At 38.4% G+C, this 19,107-nt stretch overlaps 2 protein-coding genes across 2 annotated transcripts; one reads left to right on the top strand and one right to left on the bottom strand.

The window, feature by feature from the left end:
• The first annotated feature begins 295 nt into the window (after nucleotides 1-295).
• tm9sf5 (transmembrane 9 superfamily protein member 5) lies at nucleotides 296-10,446 on the top strand. The gene is made up of 17 exons (XM_063494991.1): nucleotides 296-610; nucleotides 1,754-1,821; nucleotides 1,926-2,019; nucleotides 2,114-2,244; nucleotides 2,388-2,517; nucleotides 3,767-3,894; nucleotides 4,049-4,163; nucleotides 4,280-4,359; nucleotides 4,465-4,570; nucleotides 5,506-5,638; nucleotides 5,881-6,000; nucleotides 6,129-6,186; nucleotides 6,338-6,497; nucleotides 6,578-6,729; nucleotides 6,813-6,924; nucleotides 7,018-7,189; nucleotides 9,425-10,446. The coding sequence occupies exons 1-17, from the start codon at nucleotides 470-472 to the stop codon at nucleotides 9,490-9,492; spliced, it is 1,968 nt and encodes a 655-aa protein (XP_063351061.1). The 5' UTR covers nucleotides 296-469; the 3' UTR covers nucleotides 9,493-10,446.
• A 708-nt stretch (nucleotides 10,447-11,154) lies between these two features.
• gpr101 (G protein-coupled receptor 101) lies at nucleotides 11,155-14,701 on the bottom strand. The gene has a single exon (XM_063486074.1). The coding sequence runs from the start codon at nucleotides 13,916-13,918 to the stop codon at nucleotides 12,575-12,577; it is 1,344 nt and encodes a 447-aa protein (XP_063342144.1). The 5' UTR covers nucleotides 13,919-14,701; the 3' UTR covers nucleotides 11,155-12,574.
• Between the last annotated feature and the right edge of the window lie 4,406 nt (nucleotides 14,702-19,107).

A 19,107-nucleotide genomic window follows, 5' to 3' on the forward strand; every position in this document is an offset into this window, starting at 1 on the left:
CGAGGACTGCTGTGAGTTATCAATAAGCAACGTCATTCTTAATTCCACGGTGTCATTGACTTCCGATTTTCTCCTGTTAAATTAAAAGCATAAAAAGCGCATTAACGTATGGAATTGTACTTTTAATTTGTTTTTATTCAAAATAAAGTAACCTAAAACATACCGCTGGCATATACACACCAGTTATTAATTCTTTAAACCTTTAGCGGTAACAGATTAATTATTATATACATTTATTGTGAGGGTAAAATATTTTAACATCCGGTATACGTCTTGTGACTTCCGCATAGCTTGACAGAGGTGGACGTCAGCGCCGTGCTGGTTGTTCCAGACCGTTCAGCTCAGTTGCTGTTTCTGCAAGCCAGGAAACTAGCATATAGCCCATCGTTGCTAGCAGCCGTTAAGTTTCTTTCGAAGAAGAAACTCCAAGTAGCAAACAAAATCTTCGAAGAAGCGTGTCCGCAATAAAATGAGGATGCGGATACATTTTAGTTTTGCGCTTGTTTGTTTGTTAGCCCTATATATCCGTTCATTCTCGGCCTTCTATCTTCCGGGTTTAGCCCCAGTGAGTTTTTGTGATGAAGAACCCAAAGCTGGTGAAGACTGCCAGGTATGGTTGATTCCTACGACTCAAATTGTTATGTAACGTAGTAAATGTGATGATGAATTGGTATTTAGCGTTTTCTGTATCGGTCTCCTAATCTTACCTACTCATGCTAGTTGGACAGCCCTCTCCTAGGCCTCGGCTATTGCCTGGAACAGGAGCGTAGGCAAATATTCTGGCGCATTGTTAATTGTTTTTATTGGCACTGACTGCTAGTGCCAACTAAATAAAATTCTTTCTGACTGGAATTACTGTTTTCACCAGTCTAGCATGAGACTTAGCACAATAGGGCTGGTTCAGTTGCTGAATGATAACCTGACGATGTCCAGTTGCGATGAAATAAAAGCCGTTATACACCTGAATTACAGGAAGTACCTGAACGTTTGACCCTCTTAGTCAGAGGGGGCTGGTGGCTCTGTTATGCATTTACAGGCATTTTACAAGCGCAATTTCGGGCAACTAGTGTGTTAGAAGGAAGGGTGAGTGTAAATCAGTACATACATGCACGGTTTGAACGCCTTCAACTTGTAGTTTTGTTGGAATAACAGTGCCACTATCCATAGGGATTACAGGGCTTCGGGTATTACTGAATGGAAAAACTTTATAGAAGATTGATGTCCTCCAGTAGAGTCCAGATTCTTTTACAATCAATAATAAGTGGCTTTTAACCTGTTCTGACACCCAGTATTGGTCCAACACATTACATTAAGATAGTTTTTTTTTCCACAAATGCTTTGTCATGTACCACAAATTGGTACATATTTATTAAAAACTATGCATGTATTAACTGCCTAACTATTCAGCACTCATAACAAGGACTTTGGTTGTTTTTTGCTCACAAATTGGCTTGTAAGGCAGCTTTGTTAAATTTAAATAAAGAAAAGGAATTAAAGATAAAGAAGGGTGGCTATGGATTCCCCAGCTCCTCTACTCTGCATATCAGAGTATCCTTGGTCTAGAAACTGGACTCTGAGTTCTCCCCGATGCATCAGTTGGTGTGTGTGGCATAGGCATAGATTAAGTGCGTATGGTGCATGTGTATGATTGGATGAATGAGACTTGTTATAGAAAGCGCTTTGAGTGCTCAAATTCAGTAGAAAGGTGCTATAGAATTACCAATCCACAAGTGTTTCTTTCTTTTTTTAACAGACAGATATTCAGCTGTTTGTCAATCGCCTAGACTCAGTGGAATCAGTTCTGCCTTATGAGTATGACGTGTAAGTAGCATTTAATGTTTTTTTCTCTTAATTGCATTTGACTGGCCTTTTTTGTCTCATTGTGATCCTTTCTATGTGTGTGACAATCTGAAACTTCGTTAAAGGTTTGACTTTTGCAAAGATGCCAAAGAATTAAGGCCTTCTGAGAACCTTGGACAGGTACTGTTTGGTGAACGAATTGAGTCTTCACCATACAAGGTGGGTGTTATCAGGAACAGTGTGAATTAACTCTTGTTTGTTTACTATATCTTGTTGATGTAACATGACTCTGATCTTCTTTATTTCTCCCCAGTTTAAATTTAAAAAAGATGTTCCATGCGAGCGGGTGTGCCTTCCAAAAACCTACAAGCAAGGAAACAAGGATGATATAGCTAAACTGGACTTTCTTAAAATGGGAATGCAGCTGAACTATCAGCACCACTGGTTAGTAGTAGTACCACGCTTTCTTTTTTGTGTATGCTTTGTGTTTTGCGGTACTTGTTTGTACAATGGATGAAAATGTTAATAAAATGTATGCATCAAGGTTGAAGTTAACCCCATTTTCTTTCTTTCTTTTTTTTTAACAGGATCATTGACAACATGCCAGTTACTTGGTGCTATGATGTGGAAGATGGTCAGAAGTACTGCAATCCAGGTTTCCCCATTGGCTGCCTTGTTGCAGGAGATGGCAGGGCTAAGGATGCATGTGTGATCAATGTGAGTTTCTGGCTTTAAATGATTGTGATGTGGATACAGAACATATCACTGGACAAAAAGAAGAAGGAATTTAAATTATGGTTATAATTCAGTAAAGGAATGTAAGCAAAGGTGTGACCGAGTGCTAAAAACGAACAATTATGATGTAACGCACACAACACCCAGTCTATCTTGCTTTCTGTCAATCAGCCACTTCATTAATTTGAGCTTCACTCAGACTTACTGGCAACATGAATGGGTGGTAAGGTGCTCATTTTGACAGCAAGTGTTGATTTAGTTTTAGTCACAGACTTTTGACTAAAAACTTATTTCGTTTTCATCATTCTTTTAGTTTGAGTCTAGTTTTAGTTGGTTAAATATCATAAGATTATAGTAGACTAAGTCAAATGAATCAATTTTAGATTAAATTATAAAGTTTAAAATTTTGTGTTTTTACTGGTGAGTTGCACCACATGGTTTACAAAATGTCTTGTTTTCCTTGACATTGAATGCAACATGTGTCCATATGTCTACTCTTCTCCTAAGTGTTGCCATTTTGTTGCATTTTCATGAGAAACATTGAGCAGTTGTAGCAGTTGAGCAGTTACTACTACTATTTTGTTTTTGTGTCAATACATTTCAACATAGTTTTTGTCCTTGTGCATTAGTTTTTATTTAGTTATTGTTTTTTTTAATCAGGAAACAAAAAAAAAAGCAGTTGACAAACTATGATAAAAAAAACAAAACAAGATTGGACAGTACATTGGGACTCAGTGGTGTGTAAAGATGCTGTTCTGGTTGACTGACTATTTGAGTAAGAAAATACTTTTTTTCACTCAGCACTTATCAGAGAAGTTGTCATGACCTTTATACACCTCCTTCCACAAAAGAAGACTAACCAGCTCTGTTTGATTAGCAGGACTTGTAACAGAGAGAAAGAATGACATCCTATGAGTATTAGGTCAGGTATTATTATTTGGCACCAGTTTACATGTCAAAGTATCCTTAGGCAAGATACTGAACCCTAAGTTGCTTGCGTCCATTGGAGTGTGTATGTGTGTAAATTAGTGCTGTCAGCGTTAATCTCGTTAAAATGACATTAATGCGGCAAATCTCCGTTAGCGAGTTACCGCGGATCACTCCGTGCGTTCTTCTTTGTAATTGTTAATTAAAAAAATTACATTTATATTTAACATTAATAAAAAAATAATAATTTTTGATTCATTTGCAGTTATGATCATAATCATATTTATAATCCTATTTATTTCAGTCTGAGTTCAACAAGAAGAACACATTTTACGTCTTCAATCATGTGGACATCAAGATCAAGTACCACAGCGGCGATCAAGAGGGATGGACAGGAGCTCGACTGGTTGCTGCAACTCTGGAGCCAAAGAGGTAATGCTGCGTTTGTAGTAGATGTGATAGCACGGAATTTTGAGCTAGTCTACCTTGATGTTGCAGCTGAATGACAACAAAACCAACCACACTGTCATGAATGCCATTCAGTATTAATCTGACATGACGCTATTTTGTGTTTTGTACACAACAGTATCAAACATGCAGATGCGGACCCCCTAAGTTGTGATGGAGGCAACCCAATGGAGGTCCCTGCAGACTTTAATGCTGATGTGTCAATTATTTACAGCTACTCTGTGAAATTTGAGGTAGGCCTTCTAACTTTAATACTGATTACATGTAACTAATATATACAGTTTTCTTTGCAACTATGAGTGAAAAAAAGAAAACTAAAATTGTTTGTGATTAAATTTTCCCCCAACAGCAAGACAATACTATCAAATGGGCATCTAGGTGGGACTACATCCTGGTCTCCATGCCTCACACCAACATCCAGTGGTTTAGGTCTGAAGATGTGTTTTACATTGTTTACCCAAAAATATTTCTCTCAAACTCTCCTGCTTGTGATGCCTGTTTGCTAACGTGGAGTATATCTTGTTGTTTTTCCAGCATCATGAACTCCTTGGTCATTGTGCTGTTCCTGTCTGGAATGGTTGCCATGATCATGCTGAGAACTCTGCACAAGGACATTGCCAGATACAACCAGGTGGACCAGGTAAAGACACTAAAGTCTCTGTTTTATTGGAGCAGCATATATGTGAGCTGCAGTTGTTAGTATTAACCTCAAAGAGACCAGATGTTATTTTAATAGGTAATTTAACTATAATCAGTTCTTGTTTTAAAGTAAAAAGTAAACTATATTAAGTGAGAATGAAACTGTAGCAATATCAATGAAAACTTTGTCTTTCTAAGGCAACATCCTGCTCTAAGGAGCAGCTTTGTTTCTGTCTTGCTGTCTGTGCGCTGTTGTGTATATTCTACTCCACTATTTTATTGGCATTTATAAGGTTACTTAATGGTTGTGGTTCTAGTGCCTTAGTTCATAATGAAATATTTACATTTTATCTGAAACATTTAAGTGACGAGCATTAGACTCTGAAATCTTATGGCTAGTAGTAACACGGTGCCTACAAATCATCTTCATCAAAGTTATATGGCTAATAATTAATTCTGAAATGTAAGATACCACTCAGTCTAATAAGATAAATCCAGAATTATAAATATTTTGTTACATTTCACAGGGAGACTTGATAAAGGTTCCATCGACCAAGGAAAAATCTACTCTATATGTAAGCTTGTCGAGATCCGTTTCAAACAAAACATTTAGGGTGCTGGGTGTGTGTAATTGCAGAAACATTCGACCAAAATATAAAATGTGGTGTGGGAACTGTACGTTAAAACTTCTATAAAATGCAGGTTTAAAGAAATAGGCAAATAATTTAGAATTTACTGCGTTTTTTTTTTCTACACCTCATTTTAAAGCTTTTGGTAAAAACCTTCTTAATCTTTACCTCTTTCACTTTTTTTTTAAAATTTTTTTTTTTTTAGTATTTAGTAGTTGGTAAACCTTAAGCTTTTTATCGTTTAAGTTTGTTTAAATGAAGTATCAAATACCTAATTAATTGTATATCTGCTTATTGACCTTCCCAGGAGGATGCACAGGAGGAATCTGGTTGGAAGCAGGTGCACGGGGATGTTTTCCGTCCCCCTAGGAAAGGGATGTTGCTGTCTGTTTTCCTTGGACAGGGAACGCAGATCTTCATCATGACTTTCATTACTCTCTGTAAGGACTATTTTACATTTCCCCCTAAATATCCTTAACAAAGACCCCATCAACATATATTTACCTTTAAGCATCCATCAATAATAATCATAACAAAGACTCTGTCAAGCCAAAGTTGGATTGTAGAGTCTAAAGTAATGGGGCAGCTGATAGAAGTGAAGTTTTCTGATACTTTTGCATTTCAATTACAATCGTGATGCTATGTCTGGATGACTCCACTGATGAATGTTTGTTTACTGTAGTCCTCGCCTGTCTGGGTTTCCTGTCACCGGCCAACAGAGGGGCTCTCATGACTTGTGCAGTGGTACTCTGGGTTCTCCTGGGTACACCTGCTGGTTATGTGTCAGCACGTCTTTACAAAAGTAAGAGTCTGGTGATGACTTTCAATCGTTAGAGTCCATATATACAGGATAAAAAAACTCTGTGATTCTTACCATGAAATTCTCATTCTTTTTTTTTTCTTTTTTTTCTTTTTTTTTTTTTTTTTCAGCTTTCGGAGGTGAAAAGTGGAAGACAAACGTATTGCTAACTGCACTCTTGTGCCCAGGGTATGTTTACTCTTATTTGTTTATCTGCTACTCATTAGTCTCAGTTGCACTTCAGCTCTGTCCTTGAGTGTTGCGGTTACTCTCCTTTTATTTACCTTGTGAACTGCTATTATTCCTCTCATGTGTATCTTTGTCCACCTCTCCTCCCTAGAATTGTATTTGCAGACTTCTTCTTGATGAATCTGATCCTATGGGGGGAGGGCTCCTCAGCTGCAATCCCCTTTGGTACTCTGGTTGCCATTTTGGCCCTGTGGTTTGGAATCTCTGTACCCCTCACCTTTGTTGGTGCCTACTTTGGATTCAAGAAACCAGTGAGTTAACCTGCTTAATTATTCTTTTGCCTCAGTTAAAACTGATTGTTAACTAAATGTGTCGATTTGCTTCTGTGCAGGCAATTGAGCAACCAGTGCGAACAAACCAAATCCCCCGTCAAATACCTGAGCAGTCCTTCTTCACCAAACCCATCCCTGGTATAGTGATGGGTGGCATTCTCCCCTTTGGCTGCATCTTCATTCAGCTTTTCTTCATTCTCAACAGCATTTGGTACAAAAACAGGAATTCTCTCTCCAGATTTTGCTTTTGTGCCACAATTTTCCATATATCCATTAATATGTTGTTTGTTTCAGGTCTCATCAGATGTACTACATGTTTGGATTCCTGTTCCTGGTTTTCATCATTCTGCTCATCACCTGCTCTGAGGCAACAATTCTGCTGTGCTACTTCCACCTTTGTGCTGAGGTTCCTGAATTTTGTGTATCCCCCAGGTTCTGATTTTAGTTGACGTGTCAATTACTGAATTCTAACAAGTCATTCTTTGTCCTATGTGTTAAGGACTACCACTGGTGGTGGCGATCCTTCCTGACCAGCGGCTTTACAGCAGTCTATCTGTTTATCTATGCTGTACACTACTTCTTCTCAAAGCTGCAAATAATTGGAATGGCCAGTACTATACTCTACTTTGGATACACGATGATTATGGTCCTGATCTTCTTCCTCTTCACAGGTGAGGTCTTTACTTTTTGAAAATGAGCTCTTTTAGGAGCTACTGTTAGTATCTAGTTACCTTGGCATATAAATGATTTTAAAATAAAGGGCTAGCATAATGCTCCAATACTGTGGCCACTGAAGGGGAAAACAGTTGTGTTTACAATGTTTAACTGAGACTTGAAAAATGAACACAATGTCTTTACTTGGTTCATTAGATTCCTCTATGTCAGTGGCTTATTTTGGGTGCCTAGTTAATTAAGGCACTTGCACCCTGTTAAAATGCTTTAGCTTAACTTGCAGAAATACAGACCTTTGTCATATTCAAATTGTAAGGAAAAACTACTACTGGCTGTAAAAGGCTGATAGGATATTGTTGTCATCTTCCCGGGTGGGACAGTGTGGACACATGAATTTGTGAAGAGGATAACTCAGCAAGACGACATGGGATTTTATAATTCTATGGGTGCATCGACAAAAAATCTTGGACGAATTTAAGTCTCAGTAACCTCAATACAAAATCTTATCACACTGCAGCTTGTAGTCAGGACTTAATTACAGAGAGTTTAGAGACTGCTGCACATATGTTAATTGCACTGAACATCCTTTTTCTTAAAAAAAAAAAAAAGCTTATCTGATCTTTATTTCTGACGAATAAAAAAAGCTCTGAGAGCTTATCGCACATCTTTGGTGAGAAGAGGTGTGTCGTTTATACATGCGAAGTTCAATGTTTGTTCTCTGGGTCGGAGATTACAGTTTGCTGTAAAAGGAGGATTCAACATCCTGTTCATATAATATTTATTACAGGCAGCTGTTCCCTCTACTGTGCAACTTTTGTTTACTTGTCATATATTGAGTGTCGGCTTCTTTCCTTATATCGTTACTGGCTGTAGAGAAGCACTGTGTCAAATCCTGTTAAATAACAGTTATTTGCAATGGCCCAATCAGAATAATTTTATTTTTAGTCTCTCTGAAGTGTAATGAAAATCAGAGACTTTAGGAGGAGTCCCTCTTGGTCAGATCTAGTTTTGCAGATTTATTTGGGTCAGTTTTTCTCTCTATGGTTTTCCAGTTTGACAAGATGGAGCCGACTTTTCTCAGGGAGTTTCTTTTATTTTTGTTCTTTTGTTATGCAGATCAAAACCACATTCATACATTGTCATGGATTGTGATACATTTGTCCACACTCACTGACCTTCTTTGTTAATATAGTTTTCTCTACTCTGGGCTTGTCTAGTTCTATTTAGGGTTTACACAGTTTATGTACCGAACCCATGATCACACCGCTATGATAAATAGAACATTTTTAAGACTTCACATAAAGATTGACGTATGTTGATATAGTAGTAACTCTCTTTGATGTCATCAAATTTTCTTGCGCTTTAACTGAAATCAAAGTAAGAGTGTGTGTAGAAAGAGGAACATATTAAATACTAGATAACCAGGAAATACACGCCTAGTCTATTGGCTGCCTAAAGATATCCGGCTCGCCACGTGTCGAGTGATGACATACTTTTCTGGTGTTATACTGTCAGTCGGTCAGATAAAAGTTAGACTGCAGCTTTGCTTGTCACTGCAACACTGTTTGACAATGTTTTAAGGCAGAGCTGTAAGTCCCAAGGGGATAAGATGTCAAGATTATCACCAAGAAGTAATCCAAGGATTCAAGGGGAAAAAAAGTTTCCCTCCTTGCTTCCAGTTTTGATCCAAATAATGCTAATCCCTACTATATCCCCTTTTAAAACTTTTTATTTTCTTGTCTGGCTTTCACCTCATCCCAACTTTGATCTCTGCTTAATTCGGGATTGGACTGCGTGGCCCTCATTGAGTAGTCAGATAGGACTTTTATACCCAGTTGATGTGGGATTTTTACCAGTCTGCCTTATCAGCATTTCAGAGCTCATGCAAATATGCTCTTTCGTTGACAAAATTAAGCACTGATGCTGGTTTTGCATTGGAAATTGCAGACCCAATACTGAAAATCTCTTATTTTCTACCTTTTAGTGGATGAAATTTGTTGGACAGTGACACCAACTGGCTGTCTTGTATGCATTTTTGCATCTGTGCTCTAAAATATTGTTGTCTTTCACTGACTTTGTGTTTTATTCATGATGAATGATGCAAGAATTGTAGTTATAGAGGCGGGTAACTATTTATTATTTATTATATTTAAGTTACTATTACAATTGCATCATTGTCTACAGATGACCTCTGTATAACACTTTGTTCATTCTAACCCATCTTTTATTCTCAGGTACAATTGGCTTCTTCGCCTGCTTCTGGTTTGTAAATAAGATCTACAGCGTGGTCAAAGTGGACTGACTGTATGGCTGAAGAACTCTGTGAAAGGACTAACTCCTAGATGCGACAGCACTGGCCTCCCTGATGCTGGTTTTGTGACAAAGGCCTGAGGTCTGATTTGACCTGAACTGAAAAACCATCACTTATCATAGAAAACCCCCCCGATGAGCAGAGCCCGTCCTCTTTTTGTGCTTTAAACCTCTGTTGCTATTTTCTTTTTAAAAATATATATAATTTCGCATTTACTGTTGACTTGTAATAATTTGAATGGCGCCTTGAAAATCAGCCTGGGTTCCAATGATCTAGCTGTCATAGTGAGCAATGTGTGTGTGGGAATGTTTTTACTTTAATTTTCTAAGGAAGGTAAAATGTTATGTATTTTGCTGTTCTATTCCCTTACGGCTAAAATTCTTTCTTTTTTTCTTTACCTGTACTTTAATGATTTAAAAAAATGTGTGTACATATACTGTATAGAGAGTGAGGGAGAGAATGCAACTTAAAGATTGTCACCATTATGGAACCTTCGTTGGGAGTTATATTTTTCTTTTCTTTCTTTTCTCTGGTTTGTTTTAAAAGTAAAAATATCAGCCTGTATTGTAGTTTAGAAATTATATAAAACACTCACAGTGCTATGATACATGTCCATTTTCTTGAAGTTTGAGTTTGTATAAATCAGAGGGTACTCTTGGTTACGACGCACATCTGTATCATAGAGCTATGTGCTGCAGTGTGTTGCATATTAGGCACCCGATTTGTTTCTCAACAGTAGACATGGTCACCTAGTTAATCATAAAGTAGTCCATGAATTTACTGGTCAGGTGCATTATGCACTTTCGAGATGTACCTCTTTAGATTTTAATAGGTGGTTTGCTGAACTGTTAACTATATAAAAACACTGCTGCTTTTTGCTTCAAGCAGTGTGGCACCATCACCCAAGGTGATAACATTTTACAAATAAACGCAGTGAATTCCAAACCAAGGTCACGCTTTTGTCTTTTAGCCTTTAGAACACATAAAACAATTCCTACCACAAACAGTGTTTCTTACTATTTGTGTATTGATATAAGTCTAGTAATATTTATTGTTCAGCTGATTAGTTTTTCTTGGCTGGAGCAAAATCAAAAGGCAAAATAATGTGCTTGGGGGAAACGCTGTAAAAGAGATAATTATTGATGCAGTGCAATGTGCTACTCTTAGCCCTGCCCTAGCTCCTCAGTCACAGATAGTGATTGAATATGTTATATATATATATATATTTAAAAAAATCAAATCATAAATTTCTTATTTTAAAACAAAATGTTGTGCAAAACATATAACCTCAAATTGTGAAGCAACATGTACTTAAGTAAGGGTTTAAAAATTGAACACTTCTAAAGTCCAACAAGGTTTGTAGATTTAGTCTTAAATTCTGTTATTAACCCACTCAAAAGTCAGCAGATTATAAAGAGATCCAGGAAGGAATGCAAATAGCTCAATATGCTTTTTAAGATCCTTCTCAAAGCTAAAGCCAGCCTGATACTCAAGCATTTTTTGGTATGCTTTATGTAAAGTCATGCTTTTGTACGCATTACATATAATGTACTTTTATTGAACAACAGACAATGTTTGATGTTAAATAATGAAAACCAAAATATTACAAAAGCACAATAGAAATCACAAAAATATGCACTTTTCAAAGGCTATTAAACATTTTATCTTATATTTTAGTATACTTAAACACACAGTCCTTTACAGAGCCTCTAACAAACTCGTTACCCAAGTTTGATTGTCAACTTTTAATACTGTAGTTTGAATTTCCTCAGTAACCTGTTAAATAGTTCAAGGTGAAGTACATTACAGATCTCAGAAACTACGACAGTCTAGTGATAAGAATACACCAGGAGCACATTGTGCCAAATCTTTTTTTTTTTTTCACTTTCTGAGAAGGTACCTAGAAACTTGGCACTAGACACTTAAATAAATGCACATAATATGGTGATGGACCGTAGCAAACTTCTAACTTAATGAATTACCTTTCTCTGAGAGGAGTCGTGGCAAGCATCCGTGGCTTTAGGCACACAGTTTCTTTTCGTTTAGAAATACTTTATCATGAGGTATCATCACAAGTCTACAAGTGCTCAAGAAATATGTTAAAGATCTTGCAACATGCATGTTTTTATCACACAAAAATACTCGCCCCCTTCCCCACGCCAACATTTGAAAGGCATCAAACACCGAGTCCAAATATAAAGTGGTATGAAATAAAAGGAAAATTTCCACATCAGTTACGCTGTAGATAAAAGAAACAAAGGACTAAGACAAACGTGAATGTGTGGCCATCCCATGAGAGAAAGGGAATCACCAACACTTGTAAGCTCTCACTGACAGGCACAATAAATCACTTTTCTAATTGTTTTTTCAAAAGGCGCTTTGAGACTAAGAGCAGTTACTGTGATAGGGACTTTAACACATGTTCTCCCACCCGAGGTTCAAGGTGGGATCTATTCCTTACTCCTTTTCCTACAAGCAATACCCTGAGTTGGAAAATTACAAGCAAAATTTGCTTGCAGACAAGGTCCGCCATCCTACACCTCCAGCAGGACACAAAAAGTTTAAAGGAGACAATTGTGCGGATACAGCAGATTTACATGCCATCAGAGACATCTGATAATTAGAGTGGTCCGAACATAAGAGCAACTTCCTATTTTACACGTGCAGATTGAGAATAATTTGAATTTAGACTGATTTAAATGCCCATTTTAAATAACAGTAGTGAGTTCACTCTCGCATGCATTATTATGTTTGCAAGAATGATGGATAGCACAAACTTTAACAGCTGCACACAGTCTTTATGTGGCACATGTGGTAACGCTTAAAAATGCATTTACATATGAAACACAATAACTCTTTCCTACAATTTGTTCTTTTACACGTTAACACAATAACTACTGTGCCTAGGTTTTTCCCAGTAGCAATAACTTAACAGAGATTTTAACAAAGTGGTAAAATATCATATGTTGGTGATAAATGTTTGTAATTCCAGTGACCTGCTGAGAACTATGAACATGCTGCATGACAGCGTCCTAAAGTAAGAGCAACTATGGTCTGTCTGATGCATGGCAGTTTATGTGCTTTGTTTGCTGTTGACTGTAAGTTCCTTCTCAGAGCTGATACTGGTAGAGGTGGTCTCCTTACGACTGTCTCTCGACTTCCTCTCAAAAGTGGGAGAGGACGATGTTGTGCACTCTTCCCATGTCCGCAGGGGGACGATTCGAGCAGCCAAGCTGGGCAGGTGAGGGTGAGCGGTGGAGCGTCCCTCAGTCGTAGTGAAGCAGCTTTCCACAGCAGAGCTCTGGTTGGGACGGCCCTGCTTGCAGAACAACCCACAGAGTAAAGCCAGAAATTCTTTTCTTACACTACGGTGCATGTAGCCATAAATATAAGGATGTAGGCAGCACTGTAAAAAGAAGAGTACAAGGGCAAGGGAGGATAACCATGAGGGTATAGCTGCTCTGGTGCACATAGATATAGTATTCAGAATGGTGTAAGGACCCATGCTGAAGATGTATGAAGCCATGATCACAAAAACCACACGGGCTGCCTTGCAGTGGTAGTGAAAACGCCTGTGTCTAACTCGAACTGGGTATCTTCTGGCTGAGTAAGGTCCCTCAGGTGAACTGGGCTGCTGGGGCTGGCATCGCTGCTGTGGGCTGCTAGGTGCCTGGAAGTCCTGCGGGCAGGGCTGAGAGTAGGACTGTGTCTGTATGGGGTGTACAAGAGCGTTCTGCCTCCGGGCTGCCCTGAAAACCATCCAGTAACATCCGAGCATGATGAGCACAGGAAGCCAGAAAGAAAAGGTAGACACCACAGCAGAGTAGGACAGACTAGAAGACCACACCACTGAGCAGATATTGTGATGTTGGTCAAAGTCTATGGTCCCCCAGCCATAGAGAGGAGGTGTGCTCTGCAGGAAACTGAGCACCCAGGTGCAGATGATCAGGTTGGTGCCCAAGTGAGGGGTCATGCGAGTGGGATAAGAAAGAGGGTGAATAATTGCCAGGTAGCGATCCACAGACACAACTATAATGGTGTTAACCCCTGCAAATGCAAATAAGTGCATGAGCACCACCAGGGCCTGGCACAGCCGAGCATCCAGAGGCCACACACTTGGCATGGTAGCTGCAATAGCAAAGGGCATGACTAATATAGTCTGAAGTAGGTCTGCCAGGAGGAGGTTGAGGACAAAGCGGTTGGCCACATGAAGGAGCTGAGGCTTCCTTTGGAACACCAGCAGAACAATCACATTCCCAAACAAAGACACGCAGACAATCAGAGATATGAGCACCATCTTCACCACACTGTTAACAATGGAGGACCAGACCGGGTCCTGATTGGAGCTGGTGAAACCAAGCTGCCCAGGAACATCAGTGACATTTGTGCCCACATTAGGCTGCTGAGAACTTGACATTGTTCATGTGACGCCCAGCAGAGTGTTAACATAAAGTCAGGTTAGTCCCATCCTAAACAGGAGAGAAAAGCAGCTGTGGGGTGCTTTGCTTTTTAGGGAGTGAGAACAATAAGCTGCTGTAGCTGGTAGTCTTAGTCAGTGATTTTCAGGTGCACACTGTCCTGAAATACATTTCATCTAACGTGACATATCATCCATAACATGTGAAAATAGTCCAGAAGACTCATCCACGAGTAGCTGGAAATGGTCAGCACTGATTTGCTTTTCATCATGATCAGTGATTAATCCCTCAACATTTCACCCATCGAACAGGCCATATTCCTCTTGCAGCGCACATCTGCAGAATGAAAAACAGAAGGGAAAAAAAGAGATAAATGCCACCGTTCAAACCCTTTGCATCGACGGCGAATTGTCCGGGTAGTGGCAAATATCGCGTTCTGCTAATCTGGAATTGATGTCTAATAACGTGAAATGATCAGTGATGCGATATTTTGCTCGAGGATGCTCACTCCCCTGCGATCGGTCTTCATCGCTTTGCTCCCATTTCAGCCTGAGCTCCAGTCAATGGCAGCGAGCTTTCACGGCTCAGCTAACATACGCTGCGTGTCTTCACCCAGCGGGGGTCTCTCATCCAGACGAGCATATCTTTCCGTTGCTGCTCTTTTCGGATTTCATGGCAGATCAAACATTTATTATGTTATCAGCTTTGATTCTTCCTCAACAGTCTTAGGCTACTTACGGTCGAGTCCTGTCTCCGAGGTGTCAGAAAATACAAGGACACCTGCACAGAAATCTCCCCCCCGCTGGAGCCTGTCACCGACCCCCTCCCATCCGTTTTCCCTCTTTTGTTATGAGGGTGCAAATGCGTTTCACCATTCCCGTGCAACAGTTTTTAATACATGGTAGAATCGCAAATATTATCCTCATTAAAACAAAACAAAACAAGTCTTCAGGATGTAAATGCACCCCCTCCGAAATGAAGAAAATCAAATAAAAATAAAAAACAAGAATAACTCGTGTATTTGTTGTTTTGTTCTGTTGCAAAAACTGGTTAATGAAAAATATGAATGGTGTAGTTACACGTTATCAAGGTCTCAGTCAGTCCTTCAGATCTCCTAGGTAACAAGTGATTCAATCAGATGGCTGCTTGTGTGAGCTTCACATGATAGGATAGCCTATCCGAGGAGATAACAAAATAGGACCTCCACTGCGGGCATTCCTCCAGAGCACCGGCCTTTGGATTTGGAATTATACTTTTCAAGGGTGTCCATATTTTAACACTCTAGCTTTGGCCTGTGGTGAAATACACACTGGGTAGGCTACACACTGTAATTCAGATTCATATTTTGTACCGTCTTTTGGTAATTACAGTGCTGAGTATGGTAAGCACTAGCTTACTTGTTATGCTTTTTGATTATATTACATTCTGCCCCATGACAGCTGTAATAGTCTCTAGCTTCCTGCAACCCTGAATTGGACAAGTGGAAGAAAATGGATGTCTGGCTGGCTGGATACATTGCAGTAAACTGAAGCATTGGCTGGCCAAGTCTGCATGGATAAGCAGACGTGAGACACATTAGTTTTAATTCAGAGCTCCTTTATTTCCTTTGTCTCATTTTAAATGCAGATCACTTGGAGGTTATTGTGGTCCTTTCATTCATATAATTCCATCTTCATCTTCAGATAGCTTGACTTTTATGCAGATTTCTCCCTGTACCAACTCAGATCAGCTCTCCCACCCATCTTACTTTATGGTTTATACAGTGTGAACTTTAAGACAGTTAAAAACAAAACAAAAACACATGTTTACTGGTTTATCTCATCTGCTGAAGCAGTTAAAAGAAGAAAAAAAGTCTAGAAATTAGTAAAATAGTCTGGTCTTCTAATGCCAAATTTCTATTCCAGATCTTTTTTCTATTAATATTTATACAATAAAAAATTAAACAATAAACATTTTAAAGATTACTTGGTATAATGTATTTGAAAGATAAAATATTAATAGAACTATGTTTATAACTCATTCATGTTTTGCTAATCAATCTCTGACCAGATGAAGCCGAACATGACATGACTAAGTAAAACTCAGCTCCACTGAAAAGACATGGGCTACTTAGCCTTAATGGAACTTCTGATGGTTCTTTTAACACAACAAAGCTTTCACATATGGTGTTAATAATTATGTGGGATAACCCAGTTCTGATCAAATTATCCACAACCTATGAGATGAAGTCTCTTTATATGACTGTTTGAATGATATGCACGTTTGTTTAAGCCGTCATTTTTATCTTTGGAAACACAAAAATTGCTTCTACATTTCAGCCTTTGTAAAGGGGTAAAAAAAAGACTTCATTAAGATGCACAGAAAACAAAAGCACTACTCCATTGTGCAATCCAATTAGTCTGTAGCTTACATGGCCCACTAATCAACACTCGTAATTAGCCATTTTATTTCAAGTCTTTGCTCTATCCTAGCTATCAAAAAGCCCTTTGATGTGACTCTCGAGCACCCTGTGTTTTAGATTTAGATTGCAAATGAAATGCTGGTGACCGCAAAGGGGTGGGGAGATGTTTCGGTGTTCTTCTGTTGAATGGACTATGGTTCAAAGGGAGACCCACAGGCCCTCTGCCTCGTGGGATTATTAGATGTGCAATACAGCCTGAATGCTCACACTGGCCTCAAGTAGTGATGTCTGCGTCTCTGTCATTCTGCTTCCCTCTCATTCACTGTCACTCACTAACACCTACAGTAAAACCCAACAAAACTGGAAAGAAAAAAAGAAAGAAAGCAAGACACAGAATAGGCAATACGAAGCAGCCTTAAAACCGCACTAAAACTTTGTTGGCATGGCAGAATATGTACATTTAATTAAATCACAAATTTATAAGCAGCATTGTATAAAGGATTGCAGAATCAAGTAATACATCACCTAATACACTAATACATGCATCAATTAACTGATAAATCAAGACACTAATTGCAGGCCTAACACAGTGGGTTATTAAAAAAAATCCAATATAACATTCTTTTTAAAATGCACCTTGCAAATTTTTTAATTAGCCTAATTTTATACTTGCCCAGTAGGAGGCAGAAAAAGAACAATACAAGCTGATAGACAGCCCTTAAAAAGGTGTTTTGTATTAAATGTGCAGTTTTTTTTTTATTGTATTGGTAAGAGTGTGCTGCAAGCTAGCTAAAGCTTTTTTATCTTGCATTACTGCTATTTAGCTACCTGCCCTGGATTGTTATCAGTACAGCTAACCAAGGAACCACTTGTTATCAGCAAGTATCAGCAAGTATCACGATACAGTGTAAGCAAGGATTGTCCAGTTGCCCAAAATTTGCTGCCGGAGAATCATGTTTTCCTCTGTAGCCTGGCAGATACTCTTTCTTTCGTTCTCCTTTTCTTAACTGTTCACTCACTGCATGCCTGGAAGCTGCTCAGCTTCACAAAACAGTGAAACAGTCAGGTATTTTTTTCTCTCAGAAATTGCCTAAAGAAAGAGTTAAAATTCCAAAACTGTCCAGAAACACAGGAAGCGCAGAATAATGCTTTATATATGAAAGTGTGGGTAATTGTTCTGGCAGTCTGAATATTTTCATTTTATTGTTTTGGTAGCATAAGACCTACAAAAGAGGGAATATTTGCACAGCCTTAGCATATTTTCTTATGAAGCTTTTATAGCTTTTTATAGCTCATGTGCTTACAGACTATATGCAAATATGTATAGGCTATATATACAAGAATACACTGAATTTGCTTTTCCCTGTAGACTATTTATTGAACGTTGTGATGCAATGAAAATGTGTCTGTTGTTGTATTTTAACCCAGCAGGGAATAAATGCTCAGTATGACAGTGCTACATTTTCATTTTTAATATCATAGTTTAGATTTTCTTTGATTAATTCTTACTTCATTTTCAACATATTTAATTTACAATAGTTTATAAAAAAAACCCTAACTAGTAGCACGATTGTAGAATACTCAGATAAATTACAAGTACCTCAAAGTGGTAATGCAGGACCAAGTAAAAGGACACTCCATGTCCACAAAAAGGAACGATATTTAAAAAAATGCAAGGTTTTACATATTTCTTTTCTGCTGGCAGCCATTTGCTTTTACTTCTGGTTAGAAAAGTTTAAAAGTCTAACTCATATCTTATTCTAGTAAAACTGAAAGCTTTGCTTGCCTTTCCCCTCAGGCCCCACACACGTGTGTCAAGCAGACAAGATGAGCTTATGGTGAAGCAGAGGTAAGTCGAAGGAGTGTTGCGAGAGTCTTGCGCTCTGGAATTTTCTTGTCTGTATTTATTATTAATCCGTGCACATAAAAAATGTATACAGTGTAAACTCAGTTTTGATATTTGATATTAAAGAGGTTACGAAGAAAACTGGTGTCAGAGCGCCTTTCTTGCTTTTTCGGATTCAAATAATTTCATTTTAGCATCTTAATCATAGTAATCTTGACATAATTCTGTCTAGTTTGTGAGAGCAACAACTAACAATTCATACTTGTAACTTATAAAGTCACAATTGATCAGTAAATTCTCACCTGAGAGGAAACCCTGAGGAAAATTATGGCTAAACATCATTACACCTAATAACTGTACTAAATAAGGATCCACAAAAAAGATGTTATCTCATTAGAAAGGCTCAGAAATAATTATAGCCTCTTATTAACAGCCTAAAGGATGAATACAGGTGTGGCTGAATGTAGGAGCTTAATTAAAATACTCTTTAGGAATGGAAGCTGTATTTGACTTGTCTGAAACTAAGAAACTTATATAAACTTATATAATGTAAAGTGTCTTGTGAGTATGCATGGAGAATGTGGCTATGGTGTTTGTCCAGCACATAAACTAAACCACATGAAGACAAATGCATATAGAATAAAAAGGACGGTTGCAGTGGGGAAACTGAAAAGAAAAATGTCTGTAAACAAATAGATGACAAACATATTGAGATCGACCATCACACCACTGCTCTCTAAAGGGACCTTTTCATTTTGTTGCACAATATCAGTTGTCTCTGAAGCCCAAACAGTTTAGAAGTAATTACTAGTGTTTTCCCCAGAAGGTGATTACTTTGCCACACTTGGCAGCCATTGTCACCGGCCACGCACCACACTCATCAACCCTACAAAGGGGAGAAGTGCTCGATTGATGATGAGCCCTCTGTGGCTAGGGGAGAA

The sequence above is a fragment of the Pelmatolapia mariae genome, linkage group LG2, assembly GCF_036321145.2.
Source record: "Pelmatolapia mariae isolate MD_Pm_ZW linkage group LG2, Pm_UMD_F_2, whole genome shotgun sequence".
In the NCBI taxonomy this organism is placed as follows: domain Eukaryota; kingdom Metazoa; phylum Chordata; class Actinopteri; order Cichliformes; family Cichlidae; genus Pelmatolapia; species Pelmatolapia mariae.